The sequence below is a fragment of the Silurus aristotelis genome (assembly GCF_946808225.1).
Source record: "Silurus aristotelis genome assembly, chromosome: 16".
Taxonomy (NCBI): Eukaryota; Metazoa; Chordata; class Actinopteri; order Siluriformes; family Siluridae; genus Silurus; species Silurus aristotelis.
Window position 1 is genome coordinate 17,447,649 of NC_139589.1, and position 17,014 is coordinate 17,464,662.

General features: G+C 36.8%; 1 protein-coding gene and 1 long non-coding RNA gene across 5 annotated transcripts in view; one reads left to right on the plus strand and one right to left on the minus strand.

Moving 5' to 3' along the window:
- Positions 1 to 17,014, plus strand: part of LOC310739423 — a 195,388-nt gene that overhangs the window by 117,016 nt on the left and 61,358 nt on the right. The gene's annotated exons all lie outside the window — the stretch shown is intronic.
- Positions 1 to 17,014, minus strand: part of shroom3 (shroom family member 3) — a 95,331-nt gene that overhangs the window by 61,398 nt on the left and 16,919 nt on the right. For all 4 annotated transcript variants that reach the window (XM_083565326.1, XM_083565325.1, XM_083565327.1 and 1 more), the window contains exon 2: positions 1,917 to 2,071. In XM_083565326.1, coding sequence (XP_083421452.1) covers positions 1,917 to 2,071 — 155 coding nt within the window. The remainder of the gene's footprint in view (positions 1 to 1,916; positions 2,072 to 17,014) is intronic.

The following is a 17,014-nucleotide window of genomic DNA, read 5'->3' on the forward strand; positions in this document are numbered from 1 at the left end:
TGAAGAAATATACATTTCCCCAAAATGTCTGAAATCTCCTGCATTCACTTTTTACTTTCCGTTTTCTTTGTGCAGTGATTTACCAAAATGTGATCAACAATAGTTTGTTGTTTTTAGCCCCTTCATATGATTACGTACATCTGACTAACTGCCTTGGTTGCATGTAATAGCGACACCCTATGGTTATTTAGCGAATTTCATCTATTTTCTCTATATTGGGCCAGATTTGTATCATTCTTAAAATCCCTCTTGGGCTGCCACAGGACTGATAGAAGGCCGCATATGGTCCAAGAGCCTGACTTAATGTAATTTATATTCTGAGAGCCTGCTGTTACAGTCCGCAAGGAGAAAAGGGCAGGCAGGAGATATCTGCTGTGTGGGCAGTTTGCTCCATGTTTTTTGTATGGTCATTTCAATGCAAAGTGTTTAACGTCCTTAATTGTATTAAACACTAAAAAACAACACTTTCATTAATTGTTCATAAATATATACTTACTATACTATACTTCAATCCCCTCTGAAAGATTAATCCATTTTGAATTTCCGCCTTACGCTCAGTGTTCTAAAGATACACTCATAACCCTCACCAATACCAAGTGCTTATTAAAACTGATCAAAACGAAAGCTCCTTATTCTCTTCAGGATGCTCACCAGCCATCTATTCTTACCCTCTCAAATTCTCTCTGTGGTTCTTTCCTTCCGCTCCCCCATTTTCACCCACTCGCACAGCCACACAGGTGACAAACAATGCCTGGCTTTATTACTATTTTACTAAGCCTGAGAAATGTCATGTCTGAGTATGTGTGTGTGTGTGTGTGTGTGTGTGTGTGTGTGTGTGTGTGTGTGTGTGTGTGTGTGTGTGTGTGTGTGTGTGTGAGAGAGAACACACCGAACCATTACAGACATTTTCACCAATCTGAACGTCTGAAAAAAACCAGTACACCAAAAGAAACATTACTCCTCTTCACCCACTCAGATCTTTTTAAAACTGTAATATCAATCTACCAGACCGAATGATTTAACAATGCTCACACAAAAAAGAAAGGTAGAACTCGGAATTACAATTTAATTTCCACCATGTTCAAGTTTGAATGCCTCAGCCACAAAGTGGGGGGAAAACATGGCCGTCTCCATATTTGGTGTGAAGTGATACTTTGTTTACTGTTCATGCTGTGAGCAGCCATGGTGATTTATCGTAACATGCTGAACTCTAGATTGAGAAAACGGTCCAGAGTTTGTGAGTAGAAATATTGAGTAAAAGAAACATTGACTTTGGGTTTGCCTGGTTGGAAATGTTGTGCCATGATCTATTCAATTGCACCATTGTTAAACATTGCAGAAGATTCTACCAGTCAGCATGTCTTATTAATATCAGAGACTTACCATCAACCAGAAAGCTTCAATTATAACATTGCTATTCCTTTAACCAATCAAAATAAGATACAAAATCACTGTATCTTCAACCAAAACAAAATACCTTAAAATGTCACTCACACCAATGGGAAATCACTACAGCATTATTACGTCTACCCAGGCTGCCCTACACTGTGTGTGTGTGTGTGTGTGTGTGTGTGTGTGTGTGTATGTGTGTGTGTGTGTGTTGTGTTCCATGTGTCAATTTTAATGGGCATAATTATACATACTGCATTTCTTGTCTCTGTCAACACAGTCACACAGACACACACAAACACTTACACACTTCTAAAGTATTTCCTCAAAGAATTAACGGTTCACAGTGTTCCTGCCAGAGCCTCTTAATACCATGTATTCAATTTCCAGATTTGATCAACTAAATCAGTCATGGCAGAATACACTGTATTACAGAAAGCATGGCCAGCATTTTAACCAAATATTTCTTGGCAGGAAGTGTGTGGCTTGAGGTGTGTGTATGTATGTCAGGAAGTATGTTTTCTGACCTTCGCACTGTGAGCTGAAGTGTTTTGTAGGATCCCTTGACCAGAGAGATGGCCTCTTGTCTGAACCCACTCAGCTCAACACCGTTGATGATGACCACTTCATCCCCGACCAGCAGGGGGCACTGTAGAGACCCGGCTTTCCCACCCACCTCTACCTGTACACACACGCACACACACACACACACACACACACACACACACACACACACACACACACACACACACACACACACACAAACTGTGAATGATTTATATACATAAGCCAAAGGTGGCTTTAAAAATCCACACAGAAGGAATAAAGTACAAAAACATTTAAGTAAGGTTTTCTCTGGACCTGCAAACATGCACATTTGTAGCTGAAGCCTGGTAAGCTAAATTATATTATACCACATGATGATAAATTCTAAAATGTGTTAATGATTTTACTTCATACCACAGTGCACATGTATTATTGAACCTCAAGGGTCACAAGGTTGCATTTTTGTTTAACAGCTCAACTAGTTCCAGCATTAACATGAACATTAACATAAAACAATTAGCATAACTTAAAAAGTAGCATAAAATAAATATGCTAGTTCTGCTGCGTTATTGTTTGTATAATAACAGCTCATTCAGAGACTTGTATTGTGGCTGCTCAACATCACCAATGACACAATAAGGGAGAAAAGGGATATGTACATCATATCATCATTGATGTAAAAATGATTTTTTTAGGAGACATTTCTAGAAGGTATCTCAGGTATAAGCACTTTGTAATAATCCCAGCACAAGAAAGTCTTCAGGACAAAAGAGCTTACAACTTCTGGTTTATTAGTAGAATAAAACAAGCTGTGTTTATGAAAGACAGAGGGGAGAATAGTGAGGGAATGATGTCGTTTATCAGAGATAAACATTAATCCAGCTATTACTTAAGTGTCTGATGTTCTAAGTACAAATCATAACAAAGGGGTAAAGTGTCATTCATTAATAAAATCGGAAATCATTGGTAATTCACAGTGATATAAAGTTGAATAAAAGACTCTCTGCTGTGCAGTTGTATTAAAAAAAGAAAAGTCAATCTGTTAAACTTTGCTTTATAAAACCCCCTTTTTTTCAACAAGTTCTAATATGAATTGGACAAGCAGCATTCCAAGAGTATTTTTATTTGTTTTTTTTATACCTGCACCGAGATGACACTGTTTGGATCACTTCACTTCCAAATCTAGCAAAAAGTTCACTGTAACAGTTACTACAGTAGCGTTAGTGACATCCTCATCAGACATGGCTAGATATAATGCCGCAAATATAAATGTAATATAATATAATAATTACTTAAAATACAAAACTTCAAATGAAGATAAAAAAGGAAGACAATTTTACTAGTAAACTTTACTAGTTTTCCTAGCGGTATTTAAAGGCAATGTACAAATTATTGCAAGCTAGCTAATCATGGCTAGCCAACATTAGGGACAGTGATACAACAAATTTTCTTTTTCAATCCCATACCAAGTACTTTCAAGACCGGTATCATTAATAGTAATCGATTTCGACAGCATTTTTGTAAGCCATCAATATTAAACTGACTACAATCAACTGTCTTTTGTTACAAGATTCTCTCAGAATGTAATGATGACAATATATGAGATGGTTAGTGATATATTAGTGAATATTGAACTATTTGGAGGGAGGATTGATATTTTTTAATAAGAGAAGCAATCCTCTCGATATAACACCAGTATCAAAAATATCACTACTTTAGGCTCGAGATTTTTGCTCATAAGGTCAGGGGGTCAATCCCTTGAGCAAAGCACTCAACCCTACCTGCTCCAGGGGTGCCGTACTGTCGCTGACCCTGTGTTCTTACTCCAGCTTTCGGATGAGCTCAAATCTTTCTACCGTAATTTCCGGACTATTAAGCGCACCCATATATAAGCCGCACCCACTGAATTTGACAAAGATTTTTTGTCTACATTGAAACTAATGACCTTTACCCAGGCTTTACCGAAAGACAGTGTCTGTTACACGGTGCAACGGGTTAAATATGTTGTGGCTCCTTTAAGAGCAGAGCGGCATTTTGGGAATAGCATGCCGCCGCATTTTTTCTGGTATTACTGCATGTGTGCAAGACCGTTGGAATATGTCCTTATTATTTTCTGATGCTCAGTTCTAAGTTTCTTTGACTAACCCGTAACGCTGTTGCCAAGAAAAATAAAAAAGCACGAGTTTTGGAAACCTGTCTGTGCTTATATGATTTCTGTTGCAACTGGAGTTAGCGAGCTCTCCCTTCGCCCAGACTCAACGCGTTACAACGGCTTGTATCTAAACAGTAGCCGACCAAGAAAGTCATTGTTCACTGTCTTCCTTCTTCCTTTCACAACTATTTCTCCCGGGAGTTTTTCTTTTGGCATCGTCATGCGTTTAAAAATCACCCGGTGGAAGTTTTTTCTCCTGATGCCGTGCAGCTCAGAACACAGGTGAGGTGCGTTTTTTCGTTTCCGTTCGGAAATTTCATTGGTCTAATGTTATGGGGTTCAGTTTTTTGGCTTGAAGTTTGTGAAACTGGGAAAAACCCAGGAAAAATCCATAAATTAGCCGCTTCGTTGTTTAACCTGCGGGGTTCAAAACGTGGGAAAAAAGTAGCGGCTTATAGTCCGAAAAATACGGTACATATAAAAAAATGTATGTCTTTGTCTGTTTTCCTTTTATCTTTACTTTGTCATAGGCTGCTTGAGAATTTCCTTGTATGGTGTAATAAAATGTTTCCTGTACATATGACAATACACCCTTTCCTATTTGTCATGTTTTATTCCTTGCTCACATAGTTTTATTAAAATAAAAGCAATACCAAAATAAAAATTCCATGTTACTTGAGAAATAACTAGGCCATACCACAGCTTTCATTTTGTGCCATTTTTTATTCATTTAATACCATCCAAATTTTGAATGCTAGTTTCATGGCAGGTGTTTGTGTACAAATACTAAAGACCAAGATTTTTAAGATGTTCTAAATCTGATAATATCAAGATTAGCTTTACTGACTAAAGCTTTTCAGATTAGCAAGGTGGGATAATGTGTATACGCTAAGCTCCTGCTGATGTGACTTATATTTCGATTTACCCACATATATATATATATATTAAAAAAAAAGCTAGTCCAAGATTAGTAAAAAAAAAAAAAATGGGCACATCCGTCCAACGCCCACATTGCCCCGTCTTATCTAAAGAGTCTAATGACAGGAAGCACTCATGCGGTATAAGAGTTTAAACAGTCCCACCGGGAAACCAAGTATGCGACATTTACACTGACCTAATGGGGTTGAATTTGGTAAAAGCTTTTGGGGCCTGCATTAAGACTTGCTGAGCACCATTCAAGCAGTGATAAACACACAGATAAGTATTCAGCTTTATCTCCAGTGTAGAAACATTCACTAAAAGTGCTGTTACAGAGACAAGGGCATTTAGTGTATCAAATAAGCAAGAGTCACTGGAAGTAAGAAAATGCTGTTATAGAACTTTGAGATAGAGTTCTTGCAATCCTGCAGTTTCTGAGGTCCAGTGTTTCAGTGATCACTAGATTTAAAGTGTTCCAGTCTAAGGTTTCCTAGGATATGTGTTAAGTGCTCTTTTTAGAGCCTAAGAATTTCCCAGAATTCATTATTAAGAAATGTTCCTAGAGTCCTAGATGCACAAGTGTTTTTTGCATCATAAATCCTTCCTTCCCATCCGTGATCTGGTTCCCATGATGACAAGTTACATGTGTTCAGGTTTGCATTGCTTTCTGACTTTTCTAATATGCTGATTACCCAGGTGTGTGCATCTGCACTGATTCATTTTCTTACAGGTATACCTTTGTTTTATCACAATGTCTCGTCAGTATTAGTGTCACTGACGAGACATTGCAAATGAAACTTTTGCCTGTTTGAGATACTTCGTTTTTCCAGTTGAACTTCCTGCTGCAGGAGCTGGCATGTTTTCCCGTTCTTTTGGATATTACCTTAATCTAATGCTATTTGCCTGTGTTCTCAAACTTGTGTGTTGTACTGTAACAATTAGGGCTGCTAGTATTGATTATTTTAGTAATCGATTATTCTAACGATTATTCCAACGATTAATCGAGTAATCAGGTATAAAAACTTTTTCTTTATTAAAGAGCAATAAGAGAGAGAAAGAGAAAACAAGAGAGAAAAATACGATATATTTAGATATAATAAAGATAATATAAAGATATATTAGAGAGAAAATAAGACGGGTCTCTTAAAATTACCAAGTCATTTGTTTTTCTGTTTCAAATTTTTTTTTTTTCTTGCTAAAATTGCATACAAGTATATTGGTGAAAACAAAACCTATTAAGTGCATTTAATGGGCATATTAGATCAAAATACAAATATAGTGTGTTCAAAAAGTCCCTCTGCAGTGGCCGTGTAGAGTAGGTTATGGGAAACTATTTGTTTAATAAAACTCATAATTATTCTCACTCATGTATTTATTTATTAAATCTTGCGTTTCGTAATGTGGTTTTTTTTTTGTCTCTGGAAAAGCTGCTTGAAATTTTTCGACTAAATCCATGTATTTATTGCCAGCTTTAAAAACGTGCTCCCCTACCTGCTTTACGAGGATGAGGGACTTTTTGAATGAACTGTATATAAAAATAAATTTACAAAATGCATTTCAAATTACTTTAAAAACAGTAACCCCACTGTAGAGTGTTTTCTTTATGTTTTATTGGAAAGTTTATTGGAAAGTTTCTGGTGTTTTCTTTGGCCTGAATTTTCTCCTCGCCCCTTTGCTGTTTTCTCCCCATTCCTTTATTCTGTGTTACCAGTCCACCGAGGTTCAGAGTTTAGTGGGTAGTGCGTCAGTAATAATGGTCCGTGTAAAACACAGTGCTGCGTCTTTCGTTAAATGGACCAAATGAAGCAAAATAATTTGCCTCAATGAATTTTTGTAATCTAATTGCTCGAGTTACTCATGGAATTGCTACAGCCCTAATAATAATAACTTAAATGTAACTAAATAAATATGCACTTGTATCCTACTACTTATATGCTGCATGTTACATTCTGTTGCAGCTACTGCTGTTAGTTACATGTTTATAACATGCCTTAGCAACCCGCTCCCAAACCAAACCTACTCCAAAATAAACCTACAGGATGCTAAATGTTGGATAGTTGAGTTTAATGGGAGTCATGGAACGTATGATGCTGGGAAAGTAATTGTACACCTCACATTGCATACATTAAAGCCATAACGTGGAGGGGAATTTCTTAACAGGACATTTTGGGATTTTTAATCTGTGGTCATTTCTGTTTCGTATAACAAATTGGACAAAAACTACCGTAATTTCCGGACTATAAAGCGCACCCATATATAAGCCGAATTTTACAAATATTTTTATTTTGAACATGAATAAGCCGCACCTGTCTATAAGCCGCAGTGTATACACTGAAACTAATGACCTTTACCCAGGCTTTACCGAAAGACAGTGTCTGTTACACGGTGCAACGGGTGAAATATGTTGCGCTTCCTTTAGGAGCATAGCGGTATTTTGGGAATAGCCTGGCACTGCATTTTTCCGCTATTACTGCATGTGTGCAAGACCGTTGGAATATGTCCTTATTATTTTCTGAGTATTATTTTCAAACCTGTCTGTGCTTATATGATTTCTGTTGCAACTGGAGTTAGCGAGCTCTCCCTTCACCCAGACTCAACGCGTTACAACGGCTTGTATCTAAACAGTAGCCGACCAAGAAAGTCATTGTTCACTGTCTTCCTCCTTCCTTTCACAACTATTTCTCTCGGGAGTTTATCTTTTGGCATCGTCGTGCGTTAAAAAAAAAAACTTTTTTTCTCCCGATGCAGTACAGCTCTAAACACAGGTGAGGTGTGTTTTTTTCGTTTCCGTTCGGAAATTTCATTAGTCTAATGTTTTGGTGCTCAGTTTTTTGGCATGAAGTTTGTGAAACCAGGAAAAACCCAGGAAAAATTCATAAATTAGCCGCTTCGTTGTTTAAGCCGCGGGGTTCAAAACATGGGAAAAAAGTAGTGGCTTATAGTCCGAAAAATACGGTACTACAAATAAACCCCCTTAAACTCCGGTTCTCCGGTTTGTACCTTATGGGAAGCCGTGAAGGTTTCATGCAGCACCTTGCAGTAGAAGATTTCCATCATGAAAACCCTAAAGAGGTTAGTCTAAAAATTCTGCACACTCTATTGTAAATTAAAAGAGATTTACAAACGACAAGCAGATTGCAGGCAAGCAGTTTGGAGTATTTCATCGAAAAAGCTGAGGACTAAACACTGCCCTCTATCTTTCATCCTCTAGAAGAAATACTTACATGAAGTACTTCACAACACTACAAAACAAAACATTTACAACAGTCCAATGTACCGGGAAAATAAAGTCCAGAGAACATTCCGAGCTGACTTCTGTTTCTCAACACACACATAATAAACGATGCCTCCTGTTGTGTTTTACTTCCTGTGACATTCTTGGTTGTTTGTCTTTTCCTTGTTTCTCCCTTTAGGCTATGTTGCAACTGTGCATGGTCATTCATAAGAATGTGTTTTGACAAAAATGAGTCCTATAGTGTTTTCCAGACAAGAATATCAAAAATAATAGAAGATTGAAAAAAGTTAAGTATAACATTTTATGAATGGGGAATGAAAAGAACTTCATCCTCAACTGAGGATGAATAATAAGCAAAGTCTCACATTTATACCAGTGTACATGATAAACACTGAGTCCCATTAATCTAGTGTATGGCATGTTTACTACAGCTACAGGACACAAGTCAGCAGTATGTAACAGTCCATATAAGCATTTTACAGATTACACCTGCTGTTAAAACAGCTTTATTGTTGCTAAAACCAAACTTTAAAACAGTAGCATGCCTCTTTTACTACTAGATACATTAATGCTACTCAACTTGCCTTACACAGATCTCAGAGGTGCCAGCACATGCATATTTCCTCTTCAAGTGCTGTTTTTTATTCATATTTTTTGTTACAATTTGTTCCATGTTTTGTGCACAGTGCTGTGAGGAAAATTATTACCAAATTATTGCATTAGCAAAGAGGGAACACATTTGTGTTCATTAAATCCATTTGATTGAGGTTTGATACAAAACATTTGGAATCATTGTGATTATTTCACTATTTCACTATTCTCAAATTAACTTTAACCTTTTCATGCATCAATTATTTTATGAACATACTTTTTTTTCACTTAATAGAACTATACAAATAAAACTGAATTAAACTAAATACAATTTGTATTAAAAACGGTAAATGATGTAATTGTCTGCTTGTAGAAATGCCCTGAGCTAAAAAAAAAAAAAAAAAAAAAGAAGAAGAAGAAGAAGAAAAAGGGATAAAGCAGAGTACCTGGAATGCATATTTATCATATTTGTACAAAAATAGTCAAAATTCAAGTCTAAAATAGTTCATGTTAACTACAAGGTCGAAAATATACTACAGCAAATATTATCAATACAAACTAACAGCTAAGGTGTTCATTGGCACAAATGTTTTCTTTTCACTTAATATTGGAATTTAAAAAAAGGAAAAGAATGAATTGAGTGCAAAAGAATGAAAAGAATGCATTTAGAGCTATTCATATACTCTCCATAAGTGTGGATTTAGGTTTATTTACATACTATCCACAAGTGTAGACCTTGAGCTCTCTATATACTATCCACAAGCGTAGACCTAGAGTTGTCTATATACTATCCACAAGTGTAGACCTAGAGCTCTCTATATAATATCCATATGTGTGGATTTAGAGCTCTGTATATACTATCCACAAGTGTAGACCTAGAGCTCTCTATATAATATCCATATGTGTGGATTTAGAGCTCTGTATATACTATCCACAAGTGTAGACCTAGAGCTCTCTATATAATATCCATATGTGTGGATTTAGAGCTCTCTATATACTATCCACAAGTGTAGACCTAGAGCTCTCTATATACTATCCACAAGTGTAGACCTAGAGCTCTCTATATACTATCCACAAGTGTAGACCTAGAGCTCTCTATATACTATCCACAAGTGTAGACCTAGAGCTCTCTATATAATATCCATATGTGTGGATTTAGAGCTCTCTATATACTATCCACAAGTGTAGACCTAGAGCTCTCTATATACTATCCACAAGTGTAGACCTAGAGCTCTCTATATACTATCCACAAGTGTAGACCTAGAGCTCTCTATATACTATCCACAAGTGTAGACCTAGAGCTCTCTATATAATATCCATATGTGTGGATTTAGAGCTCTCTATATACTATCCACAAGTGTAGACCTAGAGCTCTCTATATACTATCCACAAGTGTAGACCTAGAGCTCTCTATATACTATCCACAAGTGTAGACCTAGAGCTCTCTATATACTATCCACAAGTGTAGACCTAGAGCTCTCTATATACTATCCACAAGTGTAGACCTAGAGCTCTCTATATACTATCCATATGTGTGGATTTAGAGCTCTCTATATAATATCCATATGTGTGGATTTAGAGCTCTCTATATACTATCCATATGTGTGGATTTAGAGCTCTCTATATAATATCCATATGTGTGGATTTAGAGCTCTCTATATAATATCCATATGTGTGGATTTAGAGCTCTCTATATAATATCCATATGTGTGGATTTAGAGCTCTCTATATAATATCCATATGTGTGGATTTAGAGCTCTCTATATAATATCCATATGTGTGGATTTAGAGCTCTCTATATAATATCCATATGTGTGGATTTAGAGCTCTCTATATAATATCCATATGTGTGGATTTAGAGCTCTCTATATACTATCCACAAGTGTAGACTTAGAATTCTCTATATTACACAAACGCCTAGCATGCCAAATATACTCAACATCCAAACTTCTAACTACAGATTGTAGTTAGCATTTAAAACCAAGTCAAACAATGTCTTTGATTCTTTTTAACTTTTCACCACTCTCAGCTCTGGAGTAAAGCATAAGGGTTTGTCTGTCAGACAGGGACTGCATTTGGGAACGGTTCTAGGAAAAGCAGCAGCTCAAGAGACGATCCTGCTTTTTGTTATCCAAGATGCATGAAGTGCATGGTTGGCTTGTTAGGGTGTGTTTATGCATGTGTGTATGTATCTCTCTGTAGTCTCTCTATTACGCTTTTCTTTTTTAATATATACACTTAATATATATACTTGAGCAAAAGCTATTGGAAATTCCTTAGCTGACATTCTTCTTTCCTCTCAACTCTTTTGCCCTCCTCCTCCTCCTCTTCTGCTCTCTTGACTCAGTGTCTTACGCTTTCTCACTCTCGTTCTCTCTTGTTCTCTCTCTCTCACAGTCTCTCTGTCTTTCTACCTCCCTTGTTTGCTCTCTGTCTATGTTGGATCCCTGCCTGGGTTGCATTCCATTCTTCACTTCGCAGTTTGTAATGGGGACTGTATATGAAAAGATAAAGCATCATATTATGATTATTATTCCACATCATATGATTTTAAAATTCATAAAAATGAACCTGTTTCGTAAAGTTGCACTGATCAAAATAAAACATTGCAAAATCACGCAAATCAGCCCGGGCTTGCGCGTCTTAGATTTATGTGTTTTCGCAGTTATTCATCCAAACACAGAACCGTTTATCTGTAGCATCTAAAGCAGGTCACACAATAACACATTTAGCAGTCAGTTAGAGGCTTTATTCAGCCTTCTCCAATAACATTATGAGACAGATAAGAAAATTGTACAAAAAAAACAAACAAAAAAACCTCTATGCAAAGATTGAGCAAGAGAAAGAATGTGCTGGATGAGTACCTTTGGTTTTATCTTGTTAATGCACTGCCATTAACAACAATGCAGAGACGGATAACAGAGATGGCAGAGCACTAGAACTTCTCAGAAAGTTTGCAGGTTGTGACCTTATTTATTTTTATATATATATATATATATATATATATATATATATATATATATATATATATATATATATATATATATATATATATATATATATATATATACACAAACACACACACACCGTCCACAGAGAACAGCCTAAATGTACAAAAACTCTAAACTAATAGAGTTTGCAATAAACTGTATAAAGTCTGCTTTCAATCATATAATAACAATTGTATATTTTATGAACATGGTATGTCTAAATGATTAAGTAAAATAATAATAATAACAATAATAATAACTAAATACTTGAGGACATAATGTACTGTAGAAATACCTTTTTGAATATAATCAAAACATAGAAATTGTCCATGATTTAGAAAAATGTATTCCTTGTATTTACAGAGTAAATAAACAGTCAGTTCATTCAATTTATAGTACAGATTTACTGTCCTCTGAAAGTAACTAAACATACAGCTATTATTGCCCAAATAGCTGACAACAAATGTGAGTACACCCTAAGTGAACATGTCAAAAGTGTCAATATTTTGTGTAAGCATTATTGTTATGTAGCACCGCCTTAATCCTCCTGGGCAAAGAATTCACCAGAGCTGCACAGGTTGTTGCTGGGATCCTCCACAATGATATCACGGAGTTTGCGGGATGTTAGACACATGGCGCTTCTCCACCTTCCCTTAAGGATGCTCCACAAGTGCTCAATAAGGTTCAGGTCTGGAGACATACTTGGCCACTCCATCATCTTCACCTTCAGCTTCCTCAGCAAGGCAGTTGTCATCTTGGCGGTGTGTTTGGAGTAATTTTCATGTTGGAAAACTGTCGTTCGGCCCAGTTTCTAAAGGTAAGGCATCATGTTCTGCTTCAGAATCAAAATCAAAATCCATGTTTCCCTCAATGAACTGAAGCTCCCCAGTACCAGCAGCACTCATGTAGCCTCAGACCATGATGCTACCACCACCATGCTTTCTTGGTGCTCCTCACCAGGGCGTCACCACACATGCTGGACACCATCTGTGCCAAACACGTTTGTCTTAGTCTCATCAGACCACAGGACATGGTTCCAGTAATTCATGCTCTAGGACAGGTTCTTCAGAAAATTTGTTTGCGGGCTTTCTTGTGAGCTATCAAGAGGCTTCCTTCTTGGAGACGGGTGTGTGGCAGTGTGTGGCATATAGTCTGAGCACTGACGAGTGGACCGTTTTGGTTCTGCAACCTCTAAAGCAATGCTGGCAGCGCTCATGCATCTGTTTTTTGAAGCAGAATCTGCACACAGCACGAGTACTTAACTTCTTTGATTGACCATTGCAAAGCCTGTTCCGAGTGAAACCCATCTTGAAAACCTATGTATGACCCTGGCCACTGTACTGCAACTCAGTTTCAGGGTGTGACTGATCTTCTTATAGCCTCGTCCATCTTTGTGGAGGACAACAATTCTAATTCACAAATCTTTGGAGAGTCTTTTCCACGAGGTGCCAGGTTGAACATCCAGTGGTCAGTATGAGAGAATTGTTCCAATAGCAACAATTTTTAACTGCTCTAATACAAGTTTGTATGGTTTTCTTACACAAATTTGTATGGTCCTGTCAAGCAGATAACATGAACATGGTAAATAGGACATGTGGCTTTGCATAGGTAAGCGTGGGTTTGGGTTTTCTAGTTTAAGGGAAGGGAAAATGTAACGCTACCACCTACTAAATCATCCAATATGCTTCCAACTCTGTGGTAACAGTTTGGGGAGAACCCAGATATGGCTGGAAAAATCAGGTGTTCCAAATACTTTTTCCATATCTTTAGCTTCACTGCTTCAAAAGAAACAGCAGTGTCTACTCACTCCGTACCAGAAATAAGATTCGTTTTGTGCATGCATGACCAAGAAGTAGCTAGCGGCTAATGCTAACTAAATGAATTCTTTGGCGTTTTATGTCCAGTTTCATAAATTTCTCTTAAAAGGAGAAAATCCTGAGACTTCTGCATATCGGGGCAGTAAATGGATAAAGAATGGAAGGAATGAAGACATTTGTTAAACTATGCTGAAATAAGTGGAACAGTTATGTAGAACATATCTTAAATATTAGAAACACACACACACACACACACACACACACACACACACACACACACACACACACACACACACACACTTACATACACATTTTACCCAAATAGGGTCTAACAAATGTAAACTATTTAAATTTTTCCATTTATTCAATTTTATTTAATCACTTTAATTTGTGACAATTGTTTACTGAATGTAATCAATATAATAAAAAAGCGTAATGCATGAATTTAATTTATTCTATTTTATTTTTATTAAATATTATAAAACATAATTTTAAAATATTTAATCAGGCAGGCATTTTATTTCACATTGTTTTAAAAATGTTGTTCACAAATGTTAATATTAAATGAGAAGCAATTTTAGGTTTTCTCCCCCTTAACCATACTGAAATTGAACCAACCATAAATTAAAAACCGAACCATGAATTCTATGTAGCGTTACAAACCTACAAGCTAGATAATTGTTTTGGTAAACAGAACATAGAACATTTCCTGTGTAGTATTTACTCATTACTTTTTAGTAATTACTACATTAGCAGTACTTTTCCTTAAATAAATGTGTTTTATACTCTTTCCGCCACGCATAAAATGTTGGCAATAAAGTTTAGCGCTGGTTTAAAGAAACCTACAAACATTACAGCATAGACTTTACAATGTATTGAAAAAGCAAACCCGATTAGAGTTGGATTAAATGGCAAGATAATACTCATGTTCCCACCCCAATTCTCACAGCTGCATGCCAACTTGGGTCTACAACTTCAAGGAGACTTGCGTATCCTTCTACAAGATCTAAGCAAGCTCGTAACACAAGATCTCGGTACTTTACTGTTCTGGCTCTCTAGACATGGAATGAGCCTCCATTCCATTTCAAACGGTTTTATGTCTCAGGCCTTTTCACAAAAGAATAAAGGCCTAATTCTTCTGACAGTATCTACAAAAATCTTTTTTTCATATTTCATCATTAAAACCTTATTGTTCATTTGGACATGCCAAAGACACAAATAAAATCCCTGATTAGCAATCACAGTCTCTTCTAAAAGCACTGGAATATCAATACCAATTAAATGTTTTTGCTATTTACTAAGACTATCAAACAAACTAAACCCAGACATTAGGGTTGCACAAGCCAGCGCACTCTTAGTGCAGGTCCCAAGCCCGGATTAATGGAGAGGGTTGCGATAGGAAGGGCAACCAGCATAAAAGGGATAAAAGAGTGCCAAATCAAATATGCAGATCGCGAATAAGAATTTCATACCGGATCGGTCGAGGACCAGGTTACCAACGACTGCCACAGGTATCGTTAGCCAACAGGGTGCCGGTGGAAATTGGGCTACTGTTTGCCAAAGGAGGAGAAGGAGAGAGGAGGATTGTCCTACTTCATGATGAAGTTTCCCCCAATTAGATTAGAAGCATTGCTCTGTAAATTGGCAGACAGTATGCCCTGTAAAGTTAATTCATTCACTGAATTCATTCTTCTGCTACCATCATGAGTTACATCATCAATAAAGCTTAGTGAGACCATTCCAGAGGCATGCCCAAGCTTGACCGATGAGCTCATGTCATGAGCTAAGCCTCATGAAAGACTTTGTCCTTTCTATCACTATGGTAGCGGTTAATCACAAGGCTCCTCTCTGTATTTCTTTGCAAATTCCAATCTAACCAGGTTTGCATCTGACTGTCTGACCTCTATTTTTCTGCTCTCAAACTCTGGATATCTTCTTCTCTACCCTGTGGTTTGTTGATGTCATTGACTGCTGTTTTTGGATTTTCCATTAAAGCTCTCAAAATGTTTCTGTCATTAACTGCTGCTGTTCTTTTCCTTGGCCAACCTGTTTAGTGTCTGCTTGTTAGTACATGACTAGTTCCTTACATTTCCAGGACAATGTTATATTAGCGATGCCCAATGCTTGTGCAATGGCTCTGATTGATGCTTGCTTTTCTCCTCTAGACAGATCTCTGATCTTCATGTTGGATTATGCTTTTCACACAGGTGAAAAACCAAAACCAGACAGCTTTTAGTCAGTCTAACAAGACACACCTGGACAACTTGTCACACCTGTCAGACACATGTTCCAATATATTTGATCAGCTGAAAAATAAGTGGGTACAAACAAAGGGTGCCCTGTTCTAAATTGCTTAAACATCTAGACTGAAATATCAGGAAATGAAACCTGGCATTTTGATCTATCATCTCATATTCAAACCCCAAATGTCTTGCATGTAGTTCAATGCAAATACAAAAGAATTGTTCTTCCTGTTCCAATTCTTTTGAAGAGGACAATGAAAGACAGGATTAACAGAGCTGATCATATAAAACTAATCCTGTGTACACAGCACTTTTGTTCTGTGGTGTAAAGTACTGCCTGCATTTGACACCAAATTCATTAACACACACACACCCCCTAATAGACACTAACCACTGTTTGCATAATTATTTAAAAATTCCAGTGATACAGCTGCTTATTGGTTTGTACTCATATGCACAATGGTATTATGCTTAATGCTTCTGGTTTCATTTGCAATAAATGTATGCAAGATATCAGTGATGGATGTAAACACAAAGATGGTGAATTCTGCCAAAGGGCACTGGTTGCAAACCTTATATTACCTGTAATATATTTTGTAAATACATGGTTTTATCGCAGAACCTATTTCCATTTACCAAAAATGAAAGTGACTGGTCAAGAAGATTTACTTCTCAGGTGTATAGAAGAGACTAGTGTTCACAGCAATTGGACTCTATTATTTTCCTCAGCCTTTGAATACTGTCAATGAATGGCAGGCACCGCAAAGGTGTAGAGTAACAGGATGAATATTCAGTTGTAGACGGAATAGATTTCAAAACGTTTTACTTCCATAGCACCACTTCAGGGCACTTTGAATGCAGGCCAGTATGAATGCACTACAAATGAAACACGGGTATAAACCCTCTCTGCCTTTAGGCAGTGGTTATTGACATTCTCAGAGATGCGATTGCCACAATTGCCATTTCTCGAAACAATGACATACATACATTTTCATTTTACTGCAAGTTGTATCCTGCATATAACTATGACAAATAAAAAAAATCTAGAGAATCTCTTGCCAAAACCTCAAAAAAAGGTCCAAAAAATTCAACAAAATGTTAAGGCCAAAGATCTTTTACTAAGTTAGTTGAAT